Source organism: Eptatretus burgeri, chromosome 13, assembly GCF_056783735.1.
Source record: "Eptatretus burgeri isolate ZD-2024b chromosome 13, Ebu_testis_v1, whole genome shotgun sequence".
Classification (NCBI taxonomy): domain Eukaryota; kingdom Metazoa; phylum Chordata; class Myxini; order Myxiniformes; family Myxinidae; genus Eptatretus; species Eptatretus burgeri.
Window position 1 is genome coordinate 77,979,497 of NC_140973.1, and position 18,758 is coordinate 77,998,254.

Here is an 18,758-nt window from a genome sequence, read left to right on the forward strand (position 1 = left end):
GCGGTTTGAGCTGGAGTCTGGGGCGTTCGAGTGGAGTTCTGCATTTGGCTGGCGTTCGTTGGAGTTTTCCTGGGTCCCGTCCGCGACCCTGATCTCTGCCCTGGGACTCTGACTGCTCCGCTCGGGTTCCTCCACGGGCACGAGCCCCACGCGTGTGACTGTGGGCCGAGCCGCACGACCATTAGCAAGTGCCACACTGCGGAGCACCCCCTCCCTTCAACGTGCAGGTATCCAAGCGAACTGCGACCCCCAGCTCGTCTCTCCCTCTCTGGCTGCGGGGGTCTTTTAATAAATCATCTGAGTGTGTGGGCCCGTCTTGTAAGTGGAAACTGTTTAAGTGTTTATTCCATTATTGTAAATTCTTGCTTGTATACTCCGCGATAAGTCTTGCTCTGTGTCTTCTTTATTGTAAATAAATTACTGTAGAAATGTTCCCAGTTCGTTTCCGTCCTTTCTTTCATTGGTCCAGCATGGTTCAGATCTGAGTTTAGCCGGGTTTTTATACCCGATAATCCGTTCATCCAAGCCGGCACGGCTTTGGCAGTTCCGCTCGACTGCACCCGAACTGGAGTTGGTAGTCGGTAGTTGGAACTCGACCGCAGTTGGTAGAGTGACCCAGTTCGAGAAAGACGTGCTGAGAGCGTGGTTCCCCGGTAGTCAAAATCACGTAGTTAATTAGGTAAATTGGTTCCAGACAAAAAGACCCTGCGCTACGCGGTTGAGATATTGGCGTCCACTGTCGGTTAAGCGACCTGCCACCTCACGGAATTATCCGAAGCGACAGCCTACAATTCAGGAGAGTCTGGTGGGAGACGACGTAACCTCCCCCACCTAGTGGTCGTTCTCGCCACCGTACCTCCGGCCCGTAACAATATATACACACATATATAATGGTCTAAGTGGTCTAAAGTGCTTAATGGTCAAGGGTCTAATCTGTTTGAAGGGTGTAAAGGGTCTGAATGATGTTAAGGTCTGAGGGACTTAAGCTGTTAGGACTTAAGCGGTGCAAAGGTCTCAAGGTTCTTTGGGACAAAAGGGGACAATGTCTGAAGGGTGAAGGGATATAAAGGTGTTTAAAGTGTTAAAACGGTCTAAAAGGTAAAAGACATATTGAGGGTCTAAAAGGTAAAAGGGGTATTAAAGGATCTCATGGGTCTTGTGGGTTTTTTGGGTCTTTTGGGTCTTTGGGTCTTTTGAGTCCTCAGGTCCTTGAGGTATTATGGTCTTTTAAGTCCTCAGGGTATTTTGGGTCTATGGGGTCTTTTGGGTCATTGGGGTGTTTTGGGTCATCTGGGTCTTTTGGGTCCTCAAGTTCCTTGGGGTATTATAGTCTTTTAAGTCCTCAGGGTCTTTTGGGTCCTAAGGGTCTTTTGGGTCATCTGTGTCTTTTGGGTTCTTGAGGACTTTTGGGTCATCTGGGTCTTTTGGGTCCTCAAAGACTATTGGGTCTTTTCGGTCCTCTGCATCTTGTGGGTCCTTTGGGTCCCCCAGGGTCAGACAAACACATGGGGGGTGAAAACATTATCTCTGACCACCTTCCTTGGTAGAGAGAGAGAGAGAGAGACAGAGAGAGGCAATGCCATGCACATATATATATATATATATATATATATATATATATATATATATATATATATATATATATATATATATATATATATATATATATATATATATATATATATAAACTTCTACCCAGAGACTCCACCTCCACCCCGTTTTTCTTCTCCCCTTTTTACCCACATTTTTTTTGTCCTCAAGGTTCTACTGGAGAATCTAAGCAAGAAGGTGACACATGTGTACCGCACCTGCCTAAGCTTCGATGATACAAGCACAGATGCTCTGCAGATGTTAACTCGCATTGAGAAGCGATTGGAGGAGCTGCTGCAGCAGCTGGAAACCCTGCCAGCAGATTGTGTTGCAAGGGCGTTGAGGGAGAAGAGCAAGGAAAGGTGCATAAGGTAATCACTTCATTTCGGTTCATTTGAGCGAGTTTTACACCTCTAGATGTCGTGGGAGAAAGTGCTTCCTCGTAGTTTATTCGTGAGAGTAACAGGAGCATTTGTAGCAAAGTCAGAAGCTGTGTAATATGGTTAGAACAGTGGTTTTTAACCTTTTTACCACCACGCCCCCTCAAGTAGTTGGTCCTTGCCTCCATGCCCCCCCCCCTCACATCTTCAACCAAATGATTAAAAATCCCTCCTGAATTAAAAGGAAAAAACTGAAAAAATGCGTGTTTTTAGTCTTTTTATTGAACAAAAAATTCTGTCTTAGCAACACTCATACACAGCATATTTAATGAGATACTTGACATTGCTTCTTAGCTACCAGATCTTGAATGCGTGGTCGAATGCAGAGAGAGCACAACGCAAGTCCCCTTCAATGTTCAGCTTGTTTCTGTACTTGGTCTTGACAGCAACGAGCATGGAAAATGCAGCTTCACAAAGATACGTTGATCCAAACATTGTCAGAATCCGAAGAGCTTGATGTGAGATCAAAGAGTAAACAGGAAGGTACGTGACCCAGAACGTCTCCAGATCCAGTTTATTGAAGTCTTCTTCAGCTGAGGAGTTGAACTTTAACTCAAACTCCTCTTGCACTTCGTCTCAAATATCAGCTACTTCACATTGAAATGGGTTCCGAATGAATTTCCAGGCTTCGCGCTTCTCATCTATATCCGGAAAGTATCTGAATAATTCTGCTTTCAATTCAGTCAGATGAGTAATTATTTGTTTCTTTAACTCGGAATCGAGGTAACTGTGAATGAGAGCAGAATCCAAGTTAGCAAAACTGGCTGTGTTTCCATCCTGAATTCGACATTTCCAGAGGTCGAGTTTGGTCATGAAGGCTCGAATGACGTCGTGGTGCATGATTATGTTGATGTTTTTCCCTTGGAGTTTGAGGTTGATGGCATTCAGTGTTTCAAAGATGTCCACCAGGTAAGCAAGAGATAGCAAAAATCCTTCAGACTGGAACTTGTCATGGAGATCTGCTTTCTGCTGCGAATTTAGAAATGTTGCCACTTCTTGTCGTAGTTCATAAAGCCGTCCAAGCATGTTTCCCTTCGAAAGCCATCGTACGTTTGTGTGGAAAAGCAAGGCTTGATGTTCAGAATCCATATCCACACACAGCTGTTTGAAGAGACGACTGTTTAAGGCTCCAGCTTTGATGAAGTTCACAACCTTGATAGCCAGGTTCATGACATCCCTCATTTAAGCAGGTAGAGTTCTGGATGCTAAGGCTTCACGATGAAGGATACAGTGCGTACCCATAGCAGATGGACTTTTTTCTTTCACTCTTGTTATGAAACCAGATTGCAAACCAAGCATGGCTGGAGCTCCATCAGTGCACACCCCTACCAGCGAGTCCCATGAAAGTTGATTTTTCTGGAAGAAGTTTGATACCACTTGAAAAATATCTGCTGCTGTTGTATAACTTTCCATCGGATAGCAGAAGAGCATTTCCTCTTTTACACTATTGCCTGACATGAAACGAGCATACATCAGAGGCTGATAACATTGAGCAACATCAGTCGTTTCGTCCAACTGGATGGCAAATACAGGAGAAGCTCTTACTTGGTCGAGAACTTGATCTTTGATGTCTTGAGACATTTCATCGATCCTTCCCTTGACGGTATCATTTGATAGAGAGATTTGGGAAAGCTTGTTTGCACTATCCTTCCTCAGAACGAGCTCTGCTGCACGCAGTACACTTGGTTTTATGACAGTCTCTCCCATGTTATGGCTCTTTTTGCTCTTTGCAATCAACATGGTGATCTCATATGAAGCCTCAACAACCTTTGAAGTCTGTTGCCAAAATGCTCCACTGCTGTCCATCTTAGCTTACTTCAAGGACTGCCTTTTTGGTTCAAAGAATGCCTTGGGTTTGGCAGCCAGAGCAGGATGCATTGTCTTCAAGTGGCGTTCCAAGCATGTGGGCCGCATGCCATCATTGCTCAGAGTCTTGTAACATATTACGCACTTGGGTACCTGTGTGTCACCCTTTTGGAGGGACACAAATCCAAATCGAATATATTCATCAAGAATCTTCCGCTCTTTTGCACTCATTGCGAATGATTTAGTTTGAAATGGGGACTGCAAATCGGTGAGAAAATTTTTTTTATATTAAAATTAAAATAAAATATAAATTTTAATATTAAATTTAAATAAATGTGAAATTTAAAATTAATTTTAATACAGGAAATGGTCGGCCTAGTCGTGAATAGAAAACGAAAATTATTAAAGGCAATACTTTTGTTGTTGTTCATGTTCATCACAATATTATGCAAACACTTGTTAAGAGAATTCCAAAAATAATTGGAGAAATTCCGACTTTTTTTCTCGGGGCTCTGGAATTAGAGCCAGAGAGCATCCTGGAAATGACTCACACCCCCCCCCCCCCCCGCGGGTTAAGAGCCAATGGGTTAGAGCATCCATTTCAAGTTTGGGAGGTCAGCGGTTCGAACCCTGGCCTAGTCGTACCAAAGACTGAAAAAAAACAATTGGTATGTGCTGCTTCCTTGCTTGACGCTCAGCATTTGAAAAGGGTAGAGCATGGACGAAACAAAAAATAAGTTGGGAATAATAGCACAGGCATTGATGGGCCTGATGGTCTCCTTCTGCATCAAAATTCCTTGGAAGGAAACTCATAGGATAAAAAAAAAAATAGCACTTTATATGCTGGACAGAGAAAACGACAAATCTTCTTGGATGCAGCACAAGTCTGTGGGTGGAAACCGGAATTTGGCCCAGGGTACCGATGGTGGCTTGCCTACTCTTTGCGAAGGACACCGTGGGATCTTTAATGTCCACCAGATAATTGAACGTAATGTATACATGTGAGTCGTGGATGGTGAAAAAATAAAGAAAGGGAGAAGATTGACGATTTTTGAATTGTGGCTTTGGAGATTAATGTTAAATATTCCATGGACTGCAAGAAAAACAAACAAATCAGTGTTTGATGAAGTTAGACCACATGTATATTATTGTCATACTTTGAACATGTCATGCGGGTGGAAAACTAAAGTCTGGAGAAGCCAATCATGTTGGTATGGTTGAGGAAGAAGAGGAAGAGGCAGACCTTGGATGTGCTGGATGGATGGGGTGAAGGCTGCAACTAAGCTGTCTCTGCCAGAGCTTCAGAAAGCAGTGCAGGATGGGGATGTTTGGAGAAATCTGATCATGAATGTCACCACAATTCGGACATGACTTGATGGATCTAGATAACTCGTAATTTTTTTTTTACTTCCGGTAGGTGTACAGACCAGTGACTCAGCCTATACACCACCCATGTGTACATCCAATTTTCTCCAAATTTCCCTCAGGTGACTATTGAGCAATGCTTGGGACCATTAGTCATCACAATTGGGACCTGAGGGTGCCGGGGGAAATATCGCACATTACGCTTGAAGCTATGGCCGAGAGACATCACATACGAGGCCTAAATATATTGGTTCTGAACAATCCATACACAGTCCACATGTAATCTGATGTCCAGAAAAATGGTACAGGCAATAGGATACATCTTTCATGCGTGAAGACTCGTTTAAGCACCTTTATTAGCTAAAGATCATTTCAGCTGAGCTAGCGGCTTTCCCTAGAGGGCCAGCAAGTTGAGATGGCTCGAGTCCGTTGGTCTGTGCGGGACATGATAAATATACAGAATGCCTCTTCTAGGAGATCAGGTTTCCTCCAAATATTTTTCAGTTTAGTGTTAAACAGCTGCATAGTGACTGTTTAAAAAGATAATCATGTGAATCGGAGCCGGCTGGGACTTTTGGATTGAAACTTTGCATCAATAATGGGAATAAAAATAATGTGGGGTTGATATTTTTTTTTGATCTAAACAAAATCTTTGAGGTCATGACCCAATTGCAGACATTTTAACATTTTTCACCAAAACTGACTACGGTTTGTCCAATCAGAGTGAAATTTCCCTCTCTAGATATCCGAGAGTAAGGCGCATTTACACTTGATTTACATCATACCCCTCTGGGTTAAAAGTCAAGGTCAAATGGCAGTCGGAGAAAAACGGATTTTTTTTTTGTTATTGCTCAATATTACTACCATTGTGGAATCTTAAAGACCACTTGGCCTTCCAAGATGTCCTTGCATCATAATCATGTACCTGCACTGAAGTTGTGCACCTCATACAGTATTTGTTTAGTGTCCTTGACCTACTTTTTTTCGGATTGTGACCTAATTCACAAAAAACCCCTTTTTGATCATAACTTGAATAATTTTCCTCTGATTTTCATGAAGTTGAGTTTTTTTGGGTAGATTGTAGATAGGCACATATTTTCTTAATTTACACTCTATCCGTAAATGTTGAAGGCCAAGATCATATGGCGGTCCAAAAGGAATATGGTCATCATTGGATCACGGGTGCCAGGGGAGGCTTACCCTTGGCAATCATTTTGTGATCGTAGTCATCTGGTTTTTACTTCTGGGAGGTTGCCCCATGAAAGCCACGATAAGCCATTTATACTGTATACCTTCACACAGAGTTGGTCCAAAGTGGAAAACCTCCTTGGGGAGGGGGGGGGGTGGGCAAATTAAGTTGCGACAACCTCTGTTGTCTGACCTGGAGCCCCCCTGGCAAGTTTGGTTGAGATTGAATAAGTAACAACCGAATGTATCATGGTCAGAGAGAGAGACAGACACCAAATTGCATATTTTAGTATGATTAAAAACAAGAGTGTGTGGTTCTGATAGTAAGATCACATTTGTGAAGATCATTTAAAGCCATAACTGCATTGCTGAGCCAGATTGATTTTCTTTATTTGTGCACCCGAACCTCCAGAATACGTGAAGAGAAGGTCATGCAAGGGAAGAAAGAGCAGGAACGTCGCCTCCACAGGGCTATGGAGCGATCTCAGGCTGAGCACAAGGTCCAGGTGGGTTCTCATTGCACCCCCTTACCTGATGGCCGACACAGTATCGTAAATTAGAACAGCATTCGGTGGAGTACATACCTCCACCAAGTTGAACACTTTAAGTTTTGTATCCCACTGCTAGACCAGATTCGGATCTTCACCGCAATCAAATCAATTTGTCCTTGTCACGCACTCAACATGTCCACCAAGTTTTGTCCATGAAATATCAAGCAATACATTGTTTTTGGCCTTATCTCTCATTGGTGAAGAATAACTTTTTAAAAATTCTTGCATCCGGATGCAGATCTTCGCCGAAATCGAATACATTTGTCCTTGTCACACACCCAACCTGTACACCAAGTTTCGTACAAATCCGTCCGTAACTCTTTGAAATATCCAAGTCACAGACAGACAGACAAACAAGCAGGGGTGAAAACGTAACCTCCGTCTACCTTCAGTGGCGGAGGTAATTAAGGCTCTTGCTCAACAAATGTTTTGATGTACTTGTGGAAATGCAGGTTGGACGCAAACTGATGTTTCGCTCCATACTGCCACCAACAAAACAAACTCGGCACAAGAGTCATAAACAAGAGGATCGAGAGGCGGAGGAAATGGAGTACTTCTTCTCCTAAAAAAGGACGTTCGGTCCACAGTAGGACTTCACCACTGTCGGATTGCATGGTCCATTGTACCTGATGGGAAACAAAGCACTCCTCACTGCAGGAGTTGAACAAGAAACCACACCCTGTGATCCTCACCTCTAACAGATGATTTATTCCATCTTGCACCTGCTGATGCTTGAATGCAGTCCTAACTTATCCAGTTTTTAAGTTTCATCATCAGAGTGAATCGCTTGGATGTAAGCTGTCATGAAGTAGTTTTTGCTTGTGTTTTATGATACGTTTGTGATATTGATGTGGAATTTGTGAAATATTTGTTTATGAAACTCGCACCAACTAGGCCCTCTGAGAAGGACGACGATGCAGGCATCTCGTGATGTCAGCATTACCCATTGAAATGGATTAATCTTAATACGAGAGAGTTCATAGAACATGATACCCCATGCAGTGTCAGGTATATACTTCAATATAAATAAAATAATAATTTTAAAGATCGTTTCAAAAAAATTACATAAGTTTAGCGCTACTGAAGCAGTATTATACATCACCTTTTTTCACCACCATATTTAACATGTCCAGGTACGAATGCGTATGTGGCTATATATATATATATATATATATATATATATATATATATATATATATATATATATATATATATATATATTGGTATGGATGTCACCTCTGGATAACTCCACAAGGACGCACGTCTCGCGTGACCATGGACCTCTTCTACAACCCTTAATTTGGGCCGTATCTTCATGACCAGAGTCGGTTTACCATGCCGGTGAGTAAAGTGTGGTAGACGGGGAACAGTACCAGTGATTATATAGTGGTTAATTACTTGGCTGAGCAAACCAACGCCACATGCCACATTGTATGGGCTACCATTACAACTAGAGGGTCAGATGGCTCCCTCCCTGGAGCTCCCTGGTAACGCTATCTCGGAGAAGCCACAAGCAGGATAAATCAAGGCACATATCACCACTTTCATGAATTTATTACACAGACTGGTGAAGACATGAAAGAGTGGAAAATGATGGGAGGAATGATGGAGAGATGATCAGGGGAGAGAAAATGGCAGGGAAACTCAAAGATCAAAAATGGCAGAAAAAAATGAGACACACAAATGGCACTTTATTCAACACTGATGAAACACATATATATATATTTACCCTGATGTGATCACACCTGCCCTGGAGCACTTTTGACAATCACTTGCCATTATATACAATACTGGATCCATACTTCCGAGGAATGACACAGAGATTATGGTAGAAGGTAGAAATCATAGAGGAAGATAAGAAAAGAATGGGGAGTATGGGGACGAAAATGTGCCCTCAGCAAACCTGCAGGCGCTCCATTTGGAGATTCTGCATCATTTGGAGCGACCGTCACTATGGCTCGGTACCTGAACTCGCTCCTCACACTCCCCTTGTGTGGCAGAGCCCTGATGGTCTGGGGTCCGTGCTGGAGCCCGTCCGACCTGCATGATGTTCCCCTGTGTTCAAATATATGGGATTTGCATATGGAAGCGATGCTGTCCTAGTTGTAGGGCTGAATGTGCAGTATCCAAATGTGCCGTGTGGAAGCCGCCATGAAGAGAAGCGAACGGGAAGAAGTGTAAAGAAGAAGAAAATGTATGTATGGAAATGCATGTAATGCGAAAGGGAAGAGCATGAGCTGTGAAGAAAAGTGTGCAACTCCATTCTGTGGACATGAACGGCGAGCAGGGAAATCTCAGGGGAGAATGTCTCTCTTTCTCTCTCTCTCTTTGGGTCTCTCTCTATCTTTCTCTCTCTCTCTCTCTCTCTCTCTCTCTCTCTCTCTCTCTCTCTCTCTCTCTCTCTCTCTCTCTCTCTCTCTTTGGGTCTCTCTCTCTCTCTCTCTCTCTCTCTCTCTCTCTCTCTCTCTCTCTCTCTCTCTCTCTCTCTCTCTCTCTCTCTCTCTCTCTATCCCTTGCTATAATGGCCCGTTTGGCAAGAGCGAGTGAACTGAATGGAGTCTACCCCTTTTATTCTTCTCCAGTCCGTGGATGGGCACTCCCTCCAATCTGCTAGAACCTACAGCATCATCTCATTGGCCCAGCTGTGCCGCTTATGCATCATAAGGGGGGGGGGGGTTATGGTGTGTAAGGTTCTAGCGTATTCCAGCATCTTCACTCTTGGATCCCCACGTGAACGTGGCTTCCGCTCCAGTGCAGCTAAATCAAGCCCGAAGTAATGGTTTGAGAATGGTTTCAGGGAATAGTTTCAAGTGAGGTAATCTCTGTCATGTGTAATAAAGTGGATGTTCGAGATTGGTGTGAAGTGTAAGAGGAGGCAAGAAATAAAGAGAAATGGAGAAATAGAAATGAAAGGAAAATAGAGAAATAGGGTTATAGCAAAAGGGGGAAAAAGGGAACAAAACCCAACCTTTTCACATGCGCAATGCATATTTATCAGTTAAATATGATTTACCTAACTTCTAAACTGAGTAGTAAAGAAATAACTGACTAATATTTATGTGTTTGTGCTTTCATTATCCTGGGAATGCACAAAGTCCTCCCTGAGGCACAACCTTCACAATATATTGTTACGGCCCGGGGTTCGAGGTTAGCCACAAGAGGAAGCACTTAAGTTCTTCCCGAATACCCGATCCTGAGGCTACCAGCTGTGGACAACTCCACAGCCCAGCACGTTGCTTGCCTCAATGACAAACGCCGGTTGGTACCACCAATCATGGCAGGGGTCTCACTATTTCATGTGTTACTTTTCTGCTGGATTGGCAGGATCAAGGGGGGCTTATGCCCTCGATACGTACTTGTCTTATCTTGCTTTATCAGGTGCAGCTGAGCGGAGCTGCCAAGTATGTCCCGACTAACGTGTCGAGCCAATCGGTGGGGTACAACTTCCCGTCTAACTATGCTTATGCACTGTATTGGACCAATGAAGGAAAGGAGCACTGAGACAGATTTGAAAAAACAACCAACAACAATTTATTTACACACACAAGCAATGGTGAAAAGCACGTTATTTACAGCACTTTATTCATCAAGCAAGCAATTGTTAAAGTGAGTATTTCAAAGCAAAAGGCACAGAAAAGCAGACTTAAACCTAACGCGTGTCGTTAGAAATATTATTTACACAAAAGGCATCTGGCCATCATTTAATCCAGGAAGAAGAAGACAAGAAGAACTGAGAAAAAAAACAAGAATGGAGCATGGGGTCGACTCCTTCACTCGCCTCACACAACCCAATGGGGCTGTGCTGGTCCAAATATACTCTACGGGTGGGGAAGGACGGGAAAGATTGGCGGCGGAGTGGCGATGCATAGCGATGGGATGTGCAGCTGCATCTTTAAGACATCCAGCACAAGTCGGCAAGTCATCTCCGGCGTCCCAGATATGCCAACGGCACCCCACTCCATTTTTGTTGTGCACCCGGGACAAACAGCTTTACACGACCAAAGCCGCGTTGTGGGCTTTTATTCTGCTCTCCTCCGCACTCTGTGCTCCTTTCTACTCCTCGCTGAACAAGCTCTGAGGCGTCTCTGTTCCATTCACACTCTGGGCTTCTTCATCCTCATAGGACATGACTTTCTCCGTCCCGTCTCCTGCAATCTGATCTCTCATTGGCGTGCATCCGATGTGGACGTGTCCACCATCCAGCTTGTGGAAAATGCTGCTGTCTCTGAGGGAGCTTTCAATGCAGCCCTCATTCTGGCCCTTGAACACGAAAGATACGGAAGGTGCCTTCAGTCACTCCCTGCGTGTGCAGAACACACCCTTTAACTGCAAGTACTGTTCGCATACGAAAAACACCACACTTTATTGAGTCTGGGAAAAGTATTGCACTTTATGCAACAAACATGTGAAATGCAAGAAGGAAGAATAAGGAAGTAGAGGGGAGGAAGAATGTGGGAAAGTTTGTTGTTTTTTTGGATACATTGTCGAGGCTCGTATGAGGGCTAACACACAACGCACAGCAAGGGGGGCATGAGACAAGAGGGGAGGGAGAGTGGAGGACAAAACAATGGGGAACAGAGACATTAGGAAGGGAGAGGGATGGGGTGGGGAACACGGGGATACAAGATGGACATTACAGGGACTTTCAGGAAGGAAAGCAGGGAATTTGAAGGAGGTGGGTTTGGGGTGGATTAACGGGGGTAGAAATGATTGAGGTTTTAGAAGGGGGAAGATAAGAGGTGGTGGTGAACTGCTCGTTTGAAGGTCAGCAGGGAAGAATGGGATTGAACAGAGTGGGGGAGTTTATTCCAAAGGCGGGAAAAAAGAGGAATGAAAGAGTGAAGGTGAACAGTGATTCGTGATTTTGGTAGTTTTACCAGAAGGGGGTTGTTGGCAGACCTTGAGCACCCTGCAAAAATATGGTGGGGACATATCGCAGACAAATCAGGGGGTGGGGCGAGGCTGGAGAGGAGACGGAAGAAGACAGAAAGACCACCGACCAACCTGCGGTGAGAGAGTGAGAGGCCTAAAGACTCAGCTTCACCGCGGGAGATACCAATGATCCTAAATGCCTTGGTTTCCACAGCGTGAAGCCGAGAAAGGTGGGAGGTAGGAGCACCAGCCCAGAGGGGAGAGCAGTACTCCATCAGGTTGCGGACAAAAGCTTTGTATGTGGTCAGCAGCTCAGGTGGGCCGAGAAAGAACTTTGCACGATGGGGGATGCGCAATCGGCGACAGGTTTTGAAGGCCAGGTTGAAAATGTGGCTTTCCCAGGAAAGATCATGGCAGATAGTGAAACCCAGAAGCTTGAATGAATGGACTTCTTCCAGAGGATTGTTGAGAAAGTAGATGGAGGGGGGGAGGGGGCAGTTTATAAATGGTCCTTTTGGAGAGACATAGTGAGAGTGTGAGATTTGTCAGGATTGAAAGACATGTTCAACGTGTGGAGCAGTTTGTCATTTTATCCAGATCTGCAGAGAGCGAAGAAGCTGCGGATTGCCAGTCTGAGGGATGACAGATGGTACGACAGAGGGCGGATTTGGTGTGGAGGATTAATTGTTTACGGTGAGCGATGGGTGGTTGGTGGTAAATAATAAGAGAATGAGTGGATGTGAGTGGTGAGGAAGATTGAGGCACTGCATCCACTTTCCGCCGGTACTTCAGGGGCCTCCGTCTGGCCATCCCCCAGGCAGATGCATGGCCCATCCCCATCTCCTTGAGATGCTGATCAACCTGCTGCAACCACGAGGAACTTGGTCAGCCCATTGGCCTCCTCCACGCACGAGGCTCCCTCACTTAGAGAATCTGGTGAGCAGGATCAGCGTCAGGAAAAAGAGCCACATGTCTATACAGCCATAGCTGACGTTCACTGACTATGCAAGTAATAAATCCCACTTGAGTCTCTCAGCAACCGCTCGTTGGATAAAAAGCCTGACCAGCAATAGCCAATAAAGATTCTCCGAAGAGACCTGGCAACAAAGGAATTAAGTCGCCGTCTCAGATCCCTGGTCAGAGTCCAAGTCTCACATCCATAGATCAAGACTGGAAGAACCAAGGACCTGAAAAGCTTGGACTTTCGTCCTCCCGCACAGGTACTGCTAGCGCCATACCACATGATCCAGTGAATCCATGACTCCCAGGCCCGACCCAGACAGCTATTGACCTCTGACTCACAGCCAACAGACATGAATATCACTGCCAAGGAAAGCTAATCTCTCCGTGACTTCACCATCCTCACCACAAGCAGGTACAGACAGGATAGCAGCATACAAGATGTCATTGAAAGCCTGGATCTTAGTTTTGACTGAGGAAACCTGTAATTCCAGCAGCTCCGACGCCTTATTCAGCACCTCAAGGGCCCCCAAAAGGCTATCCAGTCCCTGCAAAGATGACTGCATCATCTGCGAAATCAAGGTCAGAGATCTTGACATTCCCAAACGATGTACCGCAGCTTGACCTCTCCGACATCCTCCCCAGAATCCAGTCCATACAAGCGATGAAAAGTGTGGGGGCCAGTACCCACCCATGACAAACTCCAGTAACAACTGGAAATAAGTCAGAAATGGTACCACCACATCTCACAGCACTCTCAGCACCAGAGTATAGTTGAAATATCAGATCGATCATTTTTGATGGCACCCCACAAAGACCGAGAACCCTCAAGAGAGCATCCCAATTCACTGAATCAAATACTTTACAGAGATCAACATAGGCTGCAAGCAGCCACTGTGGCAACTCTCCTCTGCGTTCGGTGAGGACCCGAAGAGCAAGGATACAGTCAATCATTGACCTCTTTGGTGTGAAGTCTGACTGCTCTGGATGCTGGTCCTCAAACAGATGGTGGCGAACCCTGTCAAGAATTATCCAAGCAAAGACCTTGCCCAGCACTGAGAGCAGCGTCACCCCTCGGTAGTTGTTGCAGTCTTGGCGATCACCCTTACCTTTCCAGAGAGGGACAACAAGGCCCCTCTTCCAGTCAGTTGGGATGATGCCTGTGTTCCAGGCAGAGCACAGAACTACATGCAACGACACGAGTGAAGCATTTCCACCAGCCTTGAGAAGTTCAGCATGGATGCCACAGATCCCAGGAGCTTTACCCCATTTCAACCGGTTCACCGCACTCTGTGTTTCCACAAACGAAGGTGGACCATAGTTGATTGGAGGATCAGCAATAGGAATTGTAACACCCCTGACATCCAACTCGACAGCTGGTGGATCAGCCTGGTACAGCCACTCAAAGAAACCAGCCTAGCGGGCCTTCACTACGGACTCCTCTGTCAAGAGCCTACCACCCTCTGCTCTAACTGCAATACACCGAGGGACGGGCTTGGAGGAACGCAATGCGCGACTTCCACTGTAAGCAGGACGAGAATCACTTGACCACTGGTGATGCTCTACCCCTCACAGATTCCTCACACATAGGTCTCCTTGTCCACCCTTAACGCACATACAGTTTTACTCCTCAGCTCCCTGAACTGCTCAGCTCTGCCATTCAGCGTGGCCCTACTATTCTGGTCAATGGTATCCAGTGTCTCTTGAGAAACAAAGTTTTTCTTTGCCCTTCGGTGAGTTCCAAGACATCCACCGGCAACATCAAGGACGGTGGTCTTGAAGGCACTCCACAACTCTTCAGGATCCCCCAAAGCACCCAGACCCCCCAAAACTCCACTTGGACTTTTCGCAAACTCCTCAGCTATCCTCTCATCCTTGAACTTACCAACATCCAGCCTCGGCTGGGATGGTACCATTCTCCTGGATTTAAGGTGCAACTTAAGAGTTGCTACAACAAGCCAGTGGTCAATATTGAGGAACTGAGCACTCTGGTAGACCCTGCAGTTCTGGATCATCCTCCAGCGACCATCAATGAGCACATGGTCAATCTCCTTTGCCACACCGCCATCGTTGGAATACCAAGTCTCGCGATGAGCCTGTGGTCGTTGAAACCATGAACCAGCCACCCTAAGTCCATGATTTCTTGCAGAGTTAAGGACTTAGTGCTGATCTGGTTCATAGTTCCTGACCCATGGGGACCAACACACATCTCGTAACCATCCCTATCAGTTCCAGTCGATGCAATAAACTCCACCAAGACAAGAAGAGTATCTCGCCTGGGGCACTGATCAACCGCAGACTCAAGTGTGGCATAGAATGCGTCCTTCACGGTGAGATCACTCGCCTCAGTCGGAGCATATACAGAGATCAGGGAAATGACACCCAAGGAATGAAGAATCTTTTCTCTCATAATACGCTCGTTGACTGGTGTTACCTCAATTATCATTGGAGTCAGCTTCTTGGACACAGCCACAGCAACTCCTTGGGCATGGTAACCATCAGAGTGACCAGACCAATAGTCGGTGTGACCACCCACCATGATTTCGCCGCAATCCGATCTCCGAACCTCAGAGAGTTCTGCAATACCGATGTCCAAACGCTTGAGCTCAGATAATAACAGACAGTTGATCATCCTCTCTTTGGGATTGGACGTTCCAGACACCCACTCGAAGGGACCAATTCAGGTTAACCCAAGGAGAGCGCCGTCTGGTGGATGACACCTCAGCACCACCCCGACACACACTACGGCAATCTGACCCGGGAAGGTTACCCTTTCGTTTTCCTCCTATCATCACAATTGGGATCCTGAAGGCTTTTCCCCAAGCTCCCCCCCCCTCCCCCCCCGTCACCTGTCCTGCGAAGTGCATTTGCACAGGAGGTACTCCCACGATATGGCTTTTATGAAAATTTTCGGAATTTAGAAATCTCACCCCAACAAAATCTTTGGTGATATTTCTAAAATCCTCAATTTTCATCCGATTGACCGATTGACTTGAAATTTAAAGAGGATTTCTATTTCAGGTCAATGAATTCAACTTCCAATTATTTTTGAGGTCACGTTTGTTTTATGGATTTTGCAAGTGTCGTGCTCTGCACAACGTCTTTTTGTTTGTTTCTCTGTCTGACTGTGAGCAGGATATCTCTAAAAGTTAAGGATGGATTCGGACGACACTTGGTGGACAGGCTGGGTGTGTGTCAAGGATGAAATGATTCGATGTTGGTGAAGATCCAGACGCGAGAATTTTTAAAAGTGATTCGTCACCATTGAGAGATGGGACCAAAAACTACATATAGCAGGACATCTCAAAAAGTTGTGGACAGATTTGGCTGAAACTTGGTTGACAGGTTGGGTGTGTAACAATGAAGATTTGATTCGATATTGGTGATGATCCAGTTCCGGATTGGAGAATTTTAAAGTGATTCTTCACCATTGAGATATTGGGCTAAACTGATACAGGGTGTCCCAAAAGTGACCGAGGGATTTAGTAATTAAATTACATTTCTGCTTTTTAAATAATTTATGATTATTTTTATACCAAAAGAAAATTTACAAAATGGAGATAAATTTGCTTTATTTATTTAAAATGATGCAGCTTAGATGTCCTCCATTTTTGGCTTCGCAGAGATGGGCTCTTTCGACAGAATTTTCCAGAACAGCGGACAATAACTCCGGCTGCAGCCCTCTAATTTCTGCACAGATGTTGTCCTTGAGCTGCTGAATTGTATGGGGCTTATTGATGTATACACGCTCCTTTAGGTAACCGCAAAGAAAATAATCGGGAGGCGTCAAATCAGGAGAACGTGATGGCCAAGAAATTTCTGAATTTCGCGAAATTATTCGGTGTCCATGCTCTTTGGGTGAGAATTATTGATCGATGAAATTTAAAATAAAATTCCACGATTTTGGTTCTTCGTTCAGTTGTGAATTTTTCCATGGGTAATTTCCAAAATGTTAATCTAAATTCTGTAAAGAAAAGAAAAACAAATTATTTTTAAAAAACAAATGTTATTTCATTTCTAAATCCCTAGGTGACTTTTGGGACACCCTGTGCATAGCACGATATCTCAAAAAGTTGTGGATGGATTCAGACGAAACTTGGTGGATGAGTTGGATAGGTGACAAGAACAGGCCGAGTAGATTTTGGATCAGGTCCGAATCCAGATGCGGCCCATCAGTAGCATACAAAACGTAAACTAATCAGCCTGGTGGAGGTATACGCGCTCCACCGAGTACCCTTCCAGTTATCAGAAGTTTATGTTAAAGTTTTGAGGTTTTGTTCTTAGCCATCAAGGAAACTATATTTCATTGAGCTAATATACAAGGAACAAATTCAAACCACTTTATTCAAATTATGTCAGCTAACTACATGTTGAGTTCCAATTAGTTGAGTGCTTTGTCGAGAAAAGTATTTTTGTTATTTTAATTTATCTGTTAAAAATTTACCTGGGCAGGTAGTCATACTTCAGGTGATTTTGAAATGATAGCCACTGCTCTGATGGTTTATTGCTCTCCATTATATACTGTATGCATGTTCGGTGAAGAGCATGTGAATTCTTCTGTTAAATATATATATAAAGGAATGCATCTCCTCTTTTTGGTTCACGAGCGCCAAGCCAGAGTGACCACTGTATTCGTTATGTCTGTGTGTCTGTCTGTCTTTCTGTTGGGTAGTCGATCTATCCACCCTTATTGTCAGGTTTTCCGTCATTATGTCTGTCTGTTGGGTAGTCAATCTAGTCTACCCTTATTATCAGTATTTCCGTCGATATGTTTGTCTGTCTGTCTGTCTGTTGGGTAGTCGATCTAGTCGAAAAATTTTTTTTTTTGAAATTTGTTCTACCCTTATTGGTTCACGAAAAAATATTTTCACGAAAAAAATAAGTGACCACTATATTCGTTATTGTTGTGTGTCTGTCTGTCTGTCTGTCTGTCTGTATGTTGGGTAGTCGATCTCGTCGAAAAAAAAATATTTTGAAATTTGTTCTACCCTTATTATCAGTATTTCCGTCGATATGTTTGTCTGTCTGTCTGTCTGTCTGTCTGCTGGGTAGTCAATCCAGTCGAAAAAAAAATTTTTCAAAAATTTTTGTTTTTGAAATTTGATCTACCCTTATTGGTTCACGAAAAAATATTTTCACGAAAAATATAAGTGACCACTATATTCGTTATTGTTGTGTGTCTGTCTGTCTGTCTCTGTCTGTATGTCTGTTTGTCTGTCTGTCCCGAGCATAGCTCCGTGGGTTTTGATCCGATCCTGATGATATTTTGGTGGGAGGTTTATATCATGATCTTGTTGTGTTTTCCTGAAAATGGGCGCGGTCCGCCCATTATGGGCGGAGCCACGCCCAAAAAACATGTGTTTTTAGGGGGTAGCCAATTTCAATTTGCATCTTCTCCTCGGGGGTTTGTCGAATCTGACAGGGGTTTCGGTATTTGGTTCGCCCAATGGCACGCCCCCATAGCTCCACGGAGCTCGATTTTTCATTTTCGTCCCAAGGTCAAGGCCACAAGGTCACGAACTTAGAAAATTGCGAATTGCGTTTTTAGGGGGTAGCCGATTTCGATTTGCATCTTCTCCGAGAGGGGTTGTCGAATCTGGCAGTGGTTTCGGTATTTAGTTAGCCCAATGGCACCTGCATAGCCCCACGGAGCTCGATTTTTCATTTTCGTCTCAAGGTCAACGTCACAAGGTCACAAACTTAGAAAATTGCGATTTTGATATAAAATCCATCTTCTCCGAGGGAGTTGTCGAATCTGGCAGGGGTTTCAGTATTTGGTTAGCCCAATGGCACTGGCACAGCCTCACGGAGCTCGATTTTTCATTTTAGTCCTAAGGTCAAGGGCACAAGGTCACGAACTTAGAAAATTTCGAATTTTGACATATAAATCATACGACCGCCCAAACATTGAGAGCTGGGATGACAATATTTTTTATGCATAATCTTGAGGTCATTCCCCACCTAAAGTCTTGAAACCATTTTGCTC

At 44.5% G+C, this 18,758-nt stretch overlaps 1 protein-coding gene across 4 annotated transcripts in view; it reads left to right on the forward strand.

The window, feature by feature from the left end:
• LOC147014857 (cilia- and flagella-associated protein 100-like) overlaps positions 1-7,985 on the forward strand; it is a 32,360-nt gene extending 24,375 nt beyond the window's left edge. For all 4 annotated transcript variants that reach the window (XM_085853251.1, XM_085853250.1, XM_085853254.1 and 1 more), the window contains 3 exons: positions 1,762-1,961; positions 6,802-6,895; positions 7,393-7,985. In XM_085853251.1, coding sequence (XP_085709377.1) covers positions 1,762-1,961; positions 6,802-6,895; positions 7,393-7,506 — 408 coding nt within the window. In that variant the 3' untranslated portion in view covers positions 7,507-7,985. The remainder of the gene's footprint in view (positions 1-1,761; positions 1,962-6,801; positions 6,896-7,392) is intronic.
• The last annotated feature ends 10,773 nt before the right edge of the window (positions 7,986-18,758 follow it).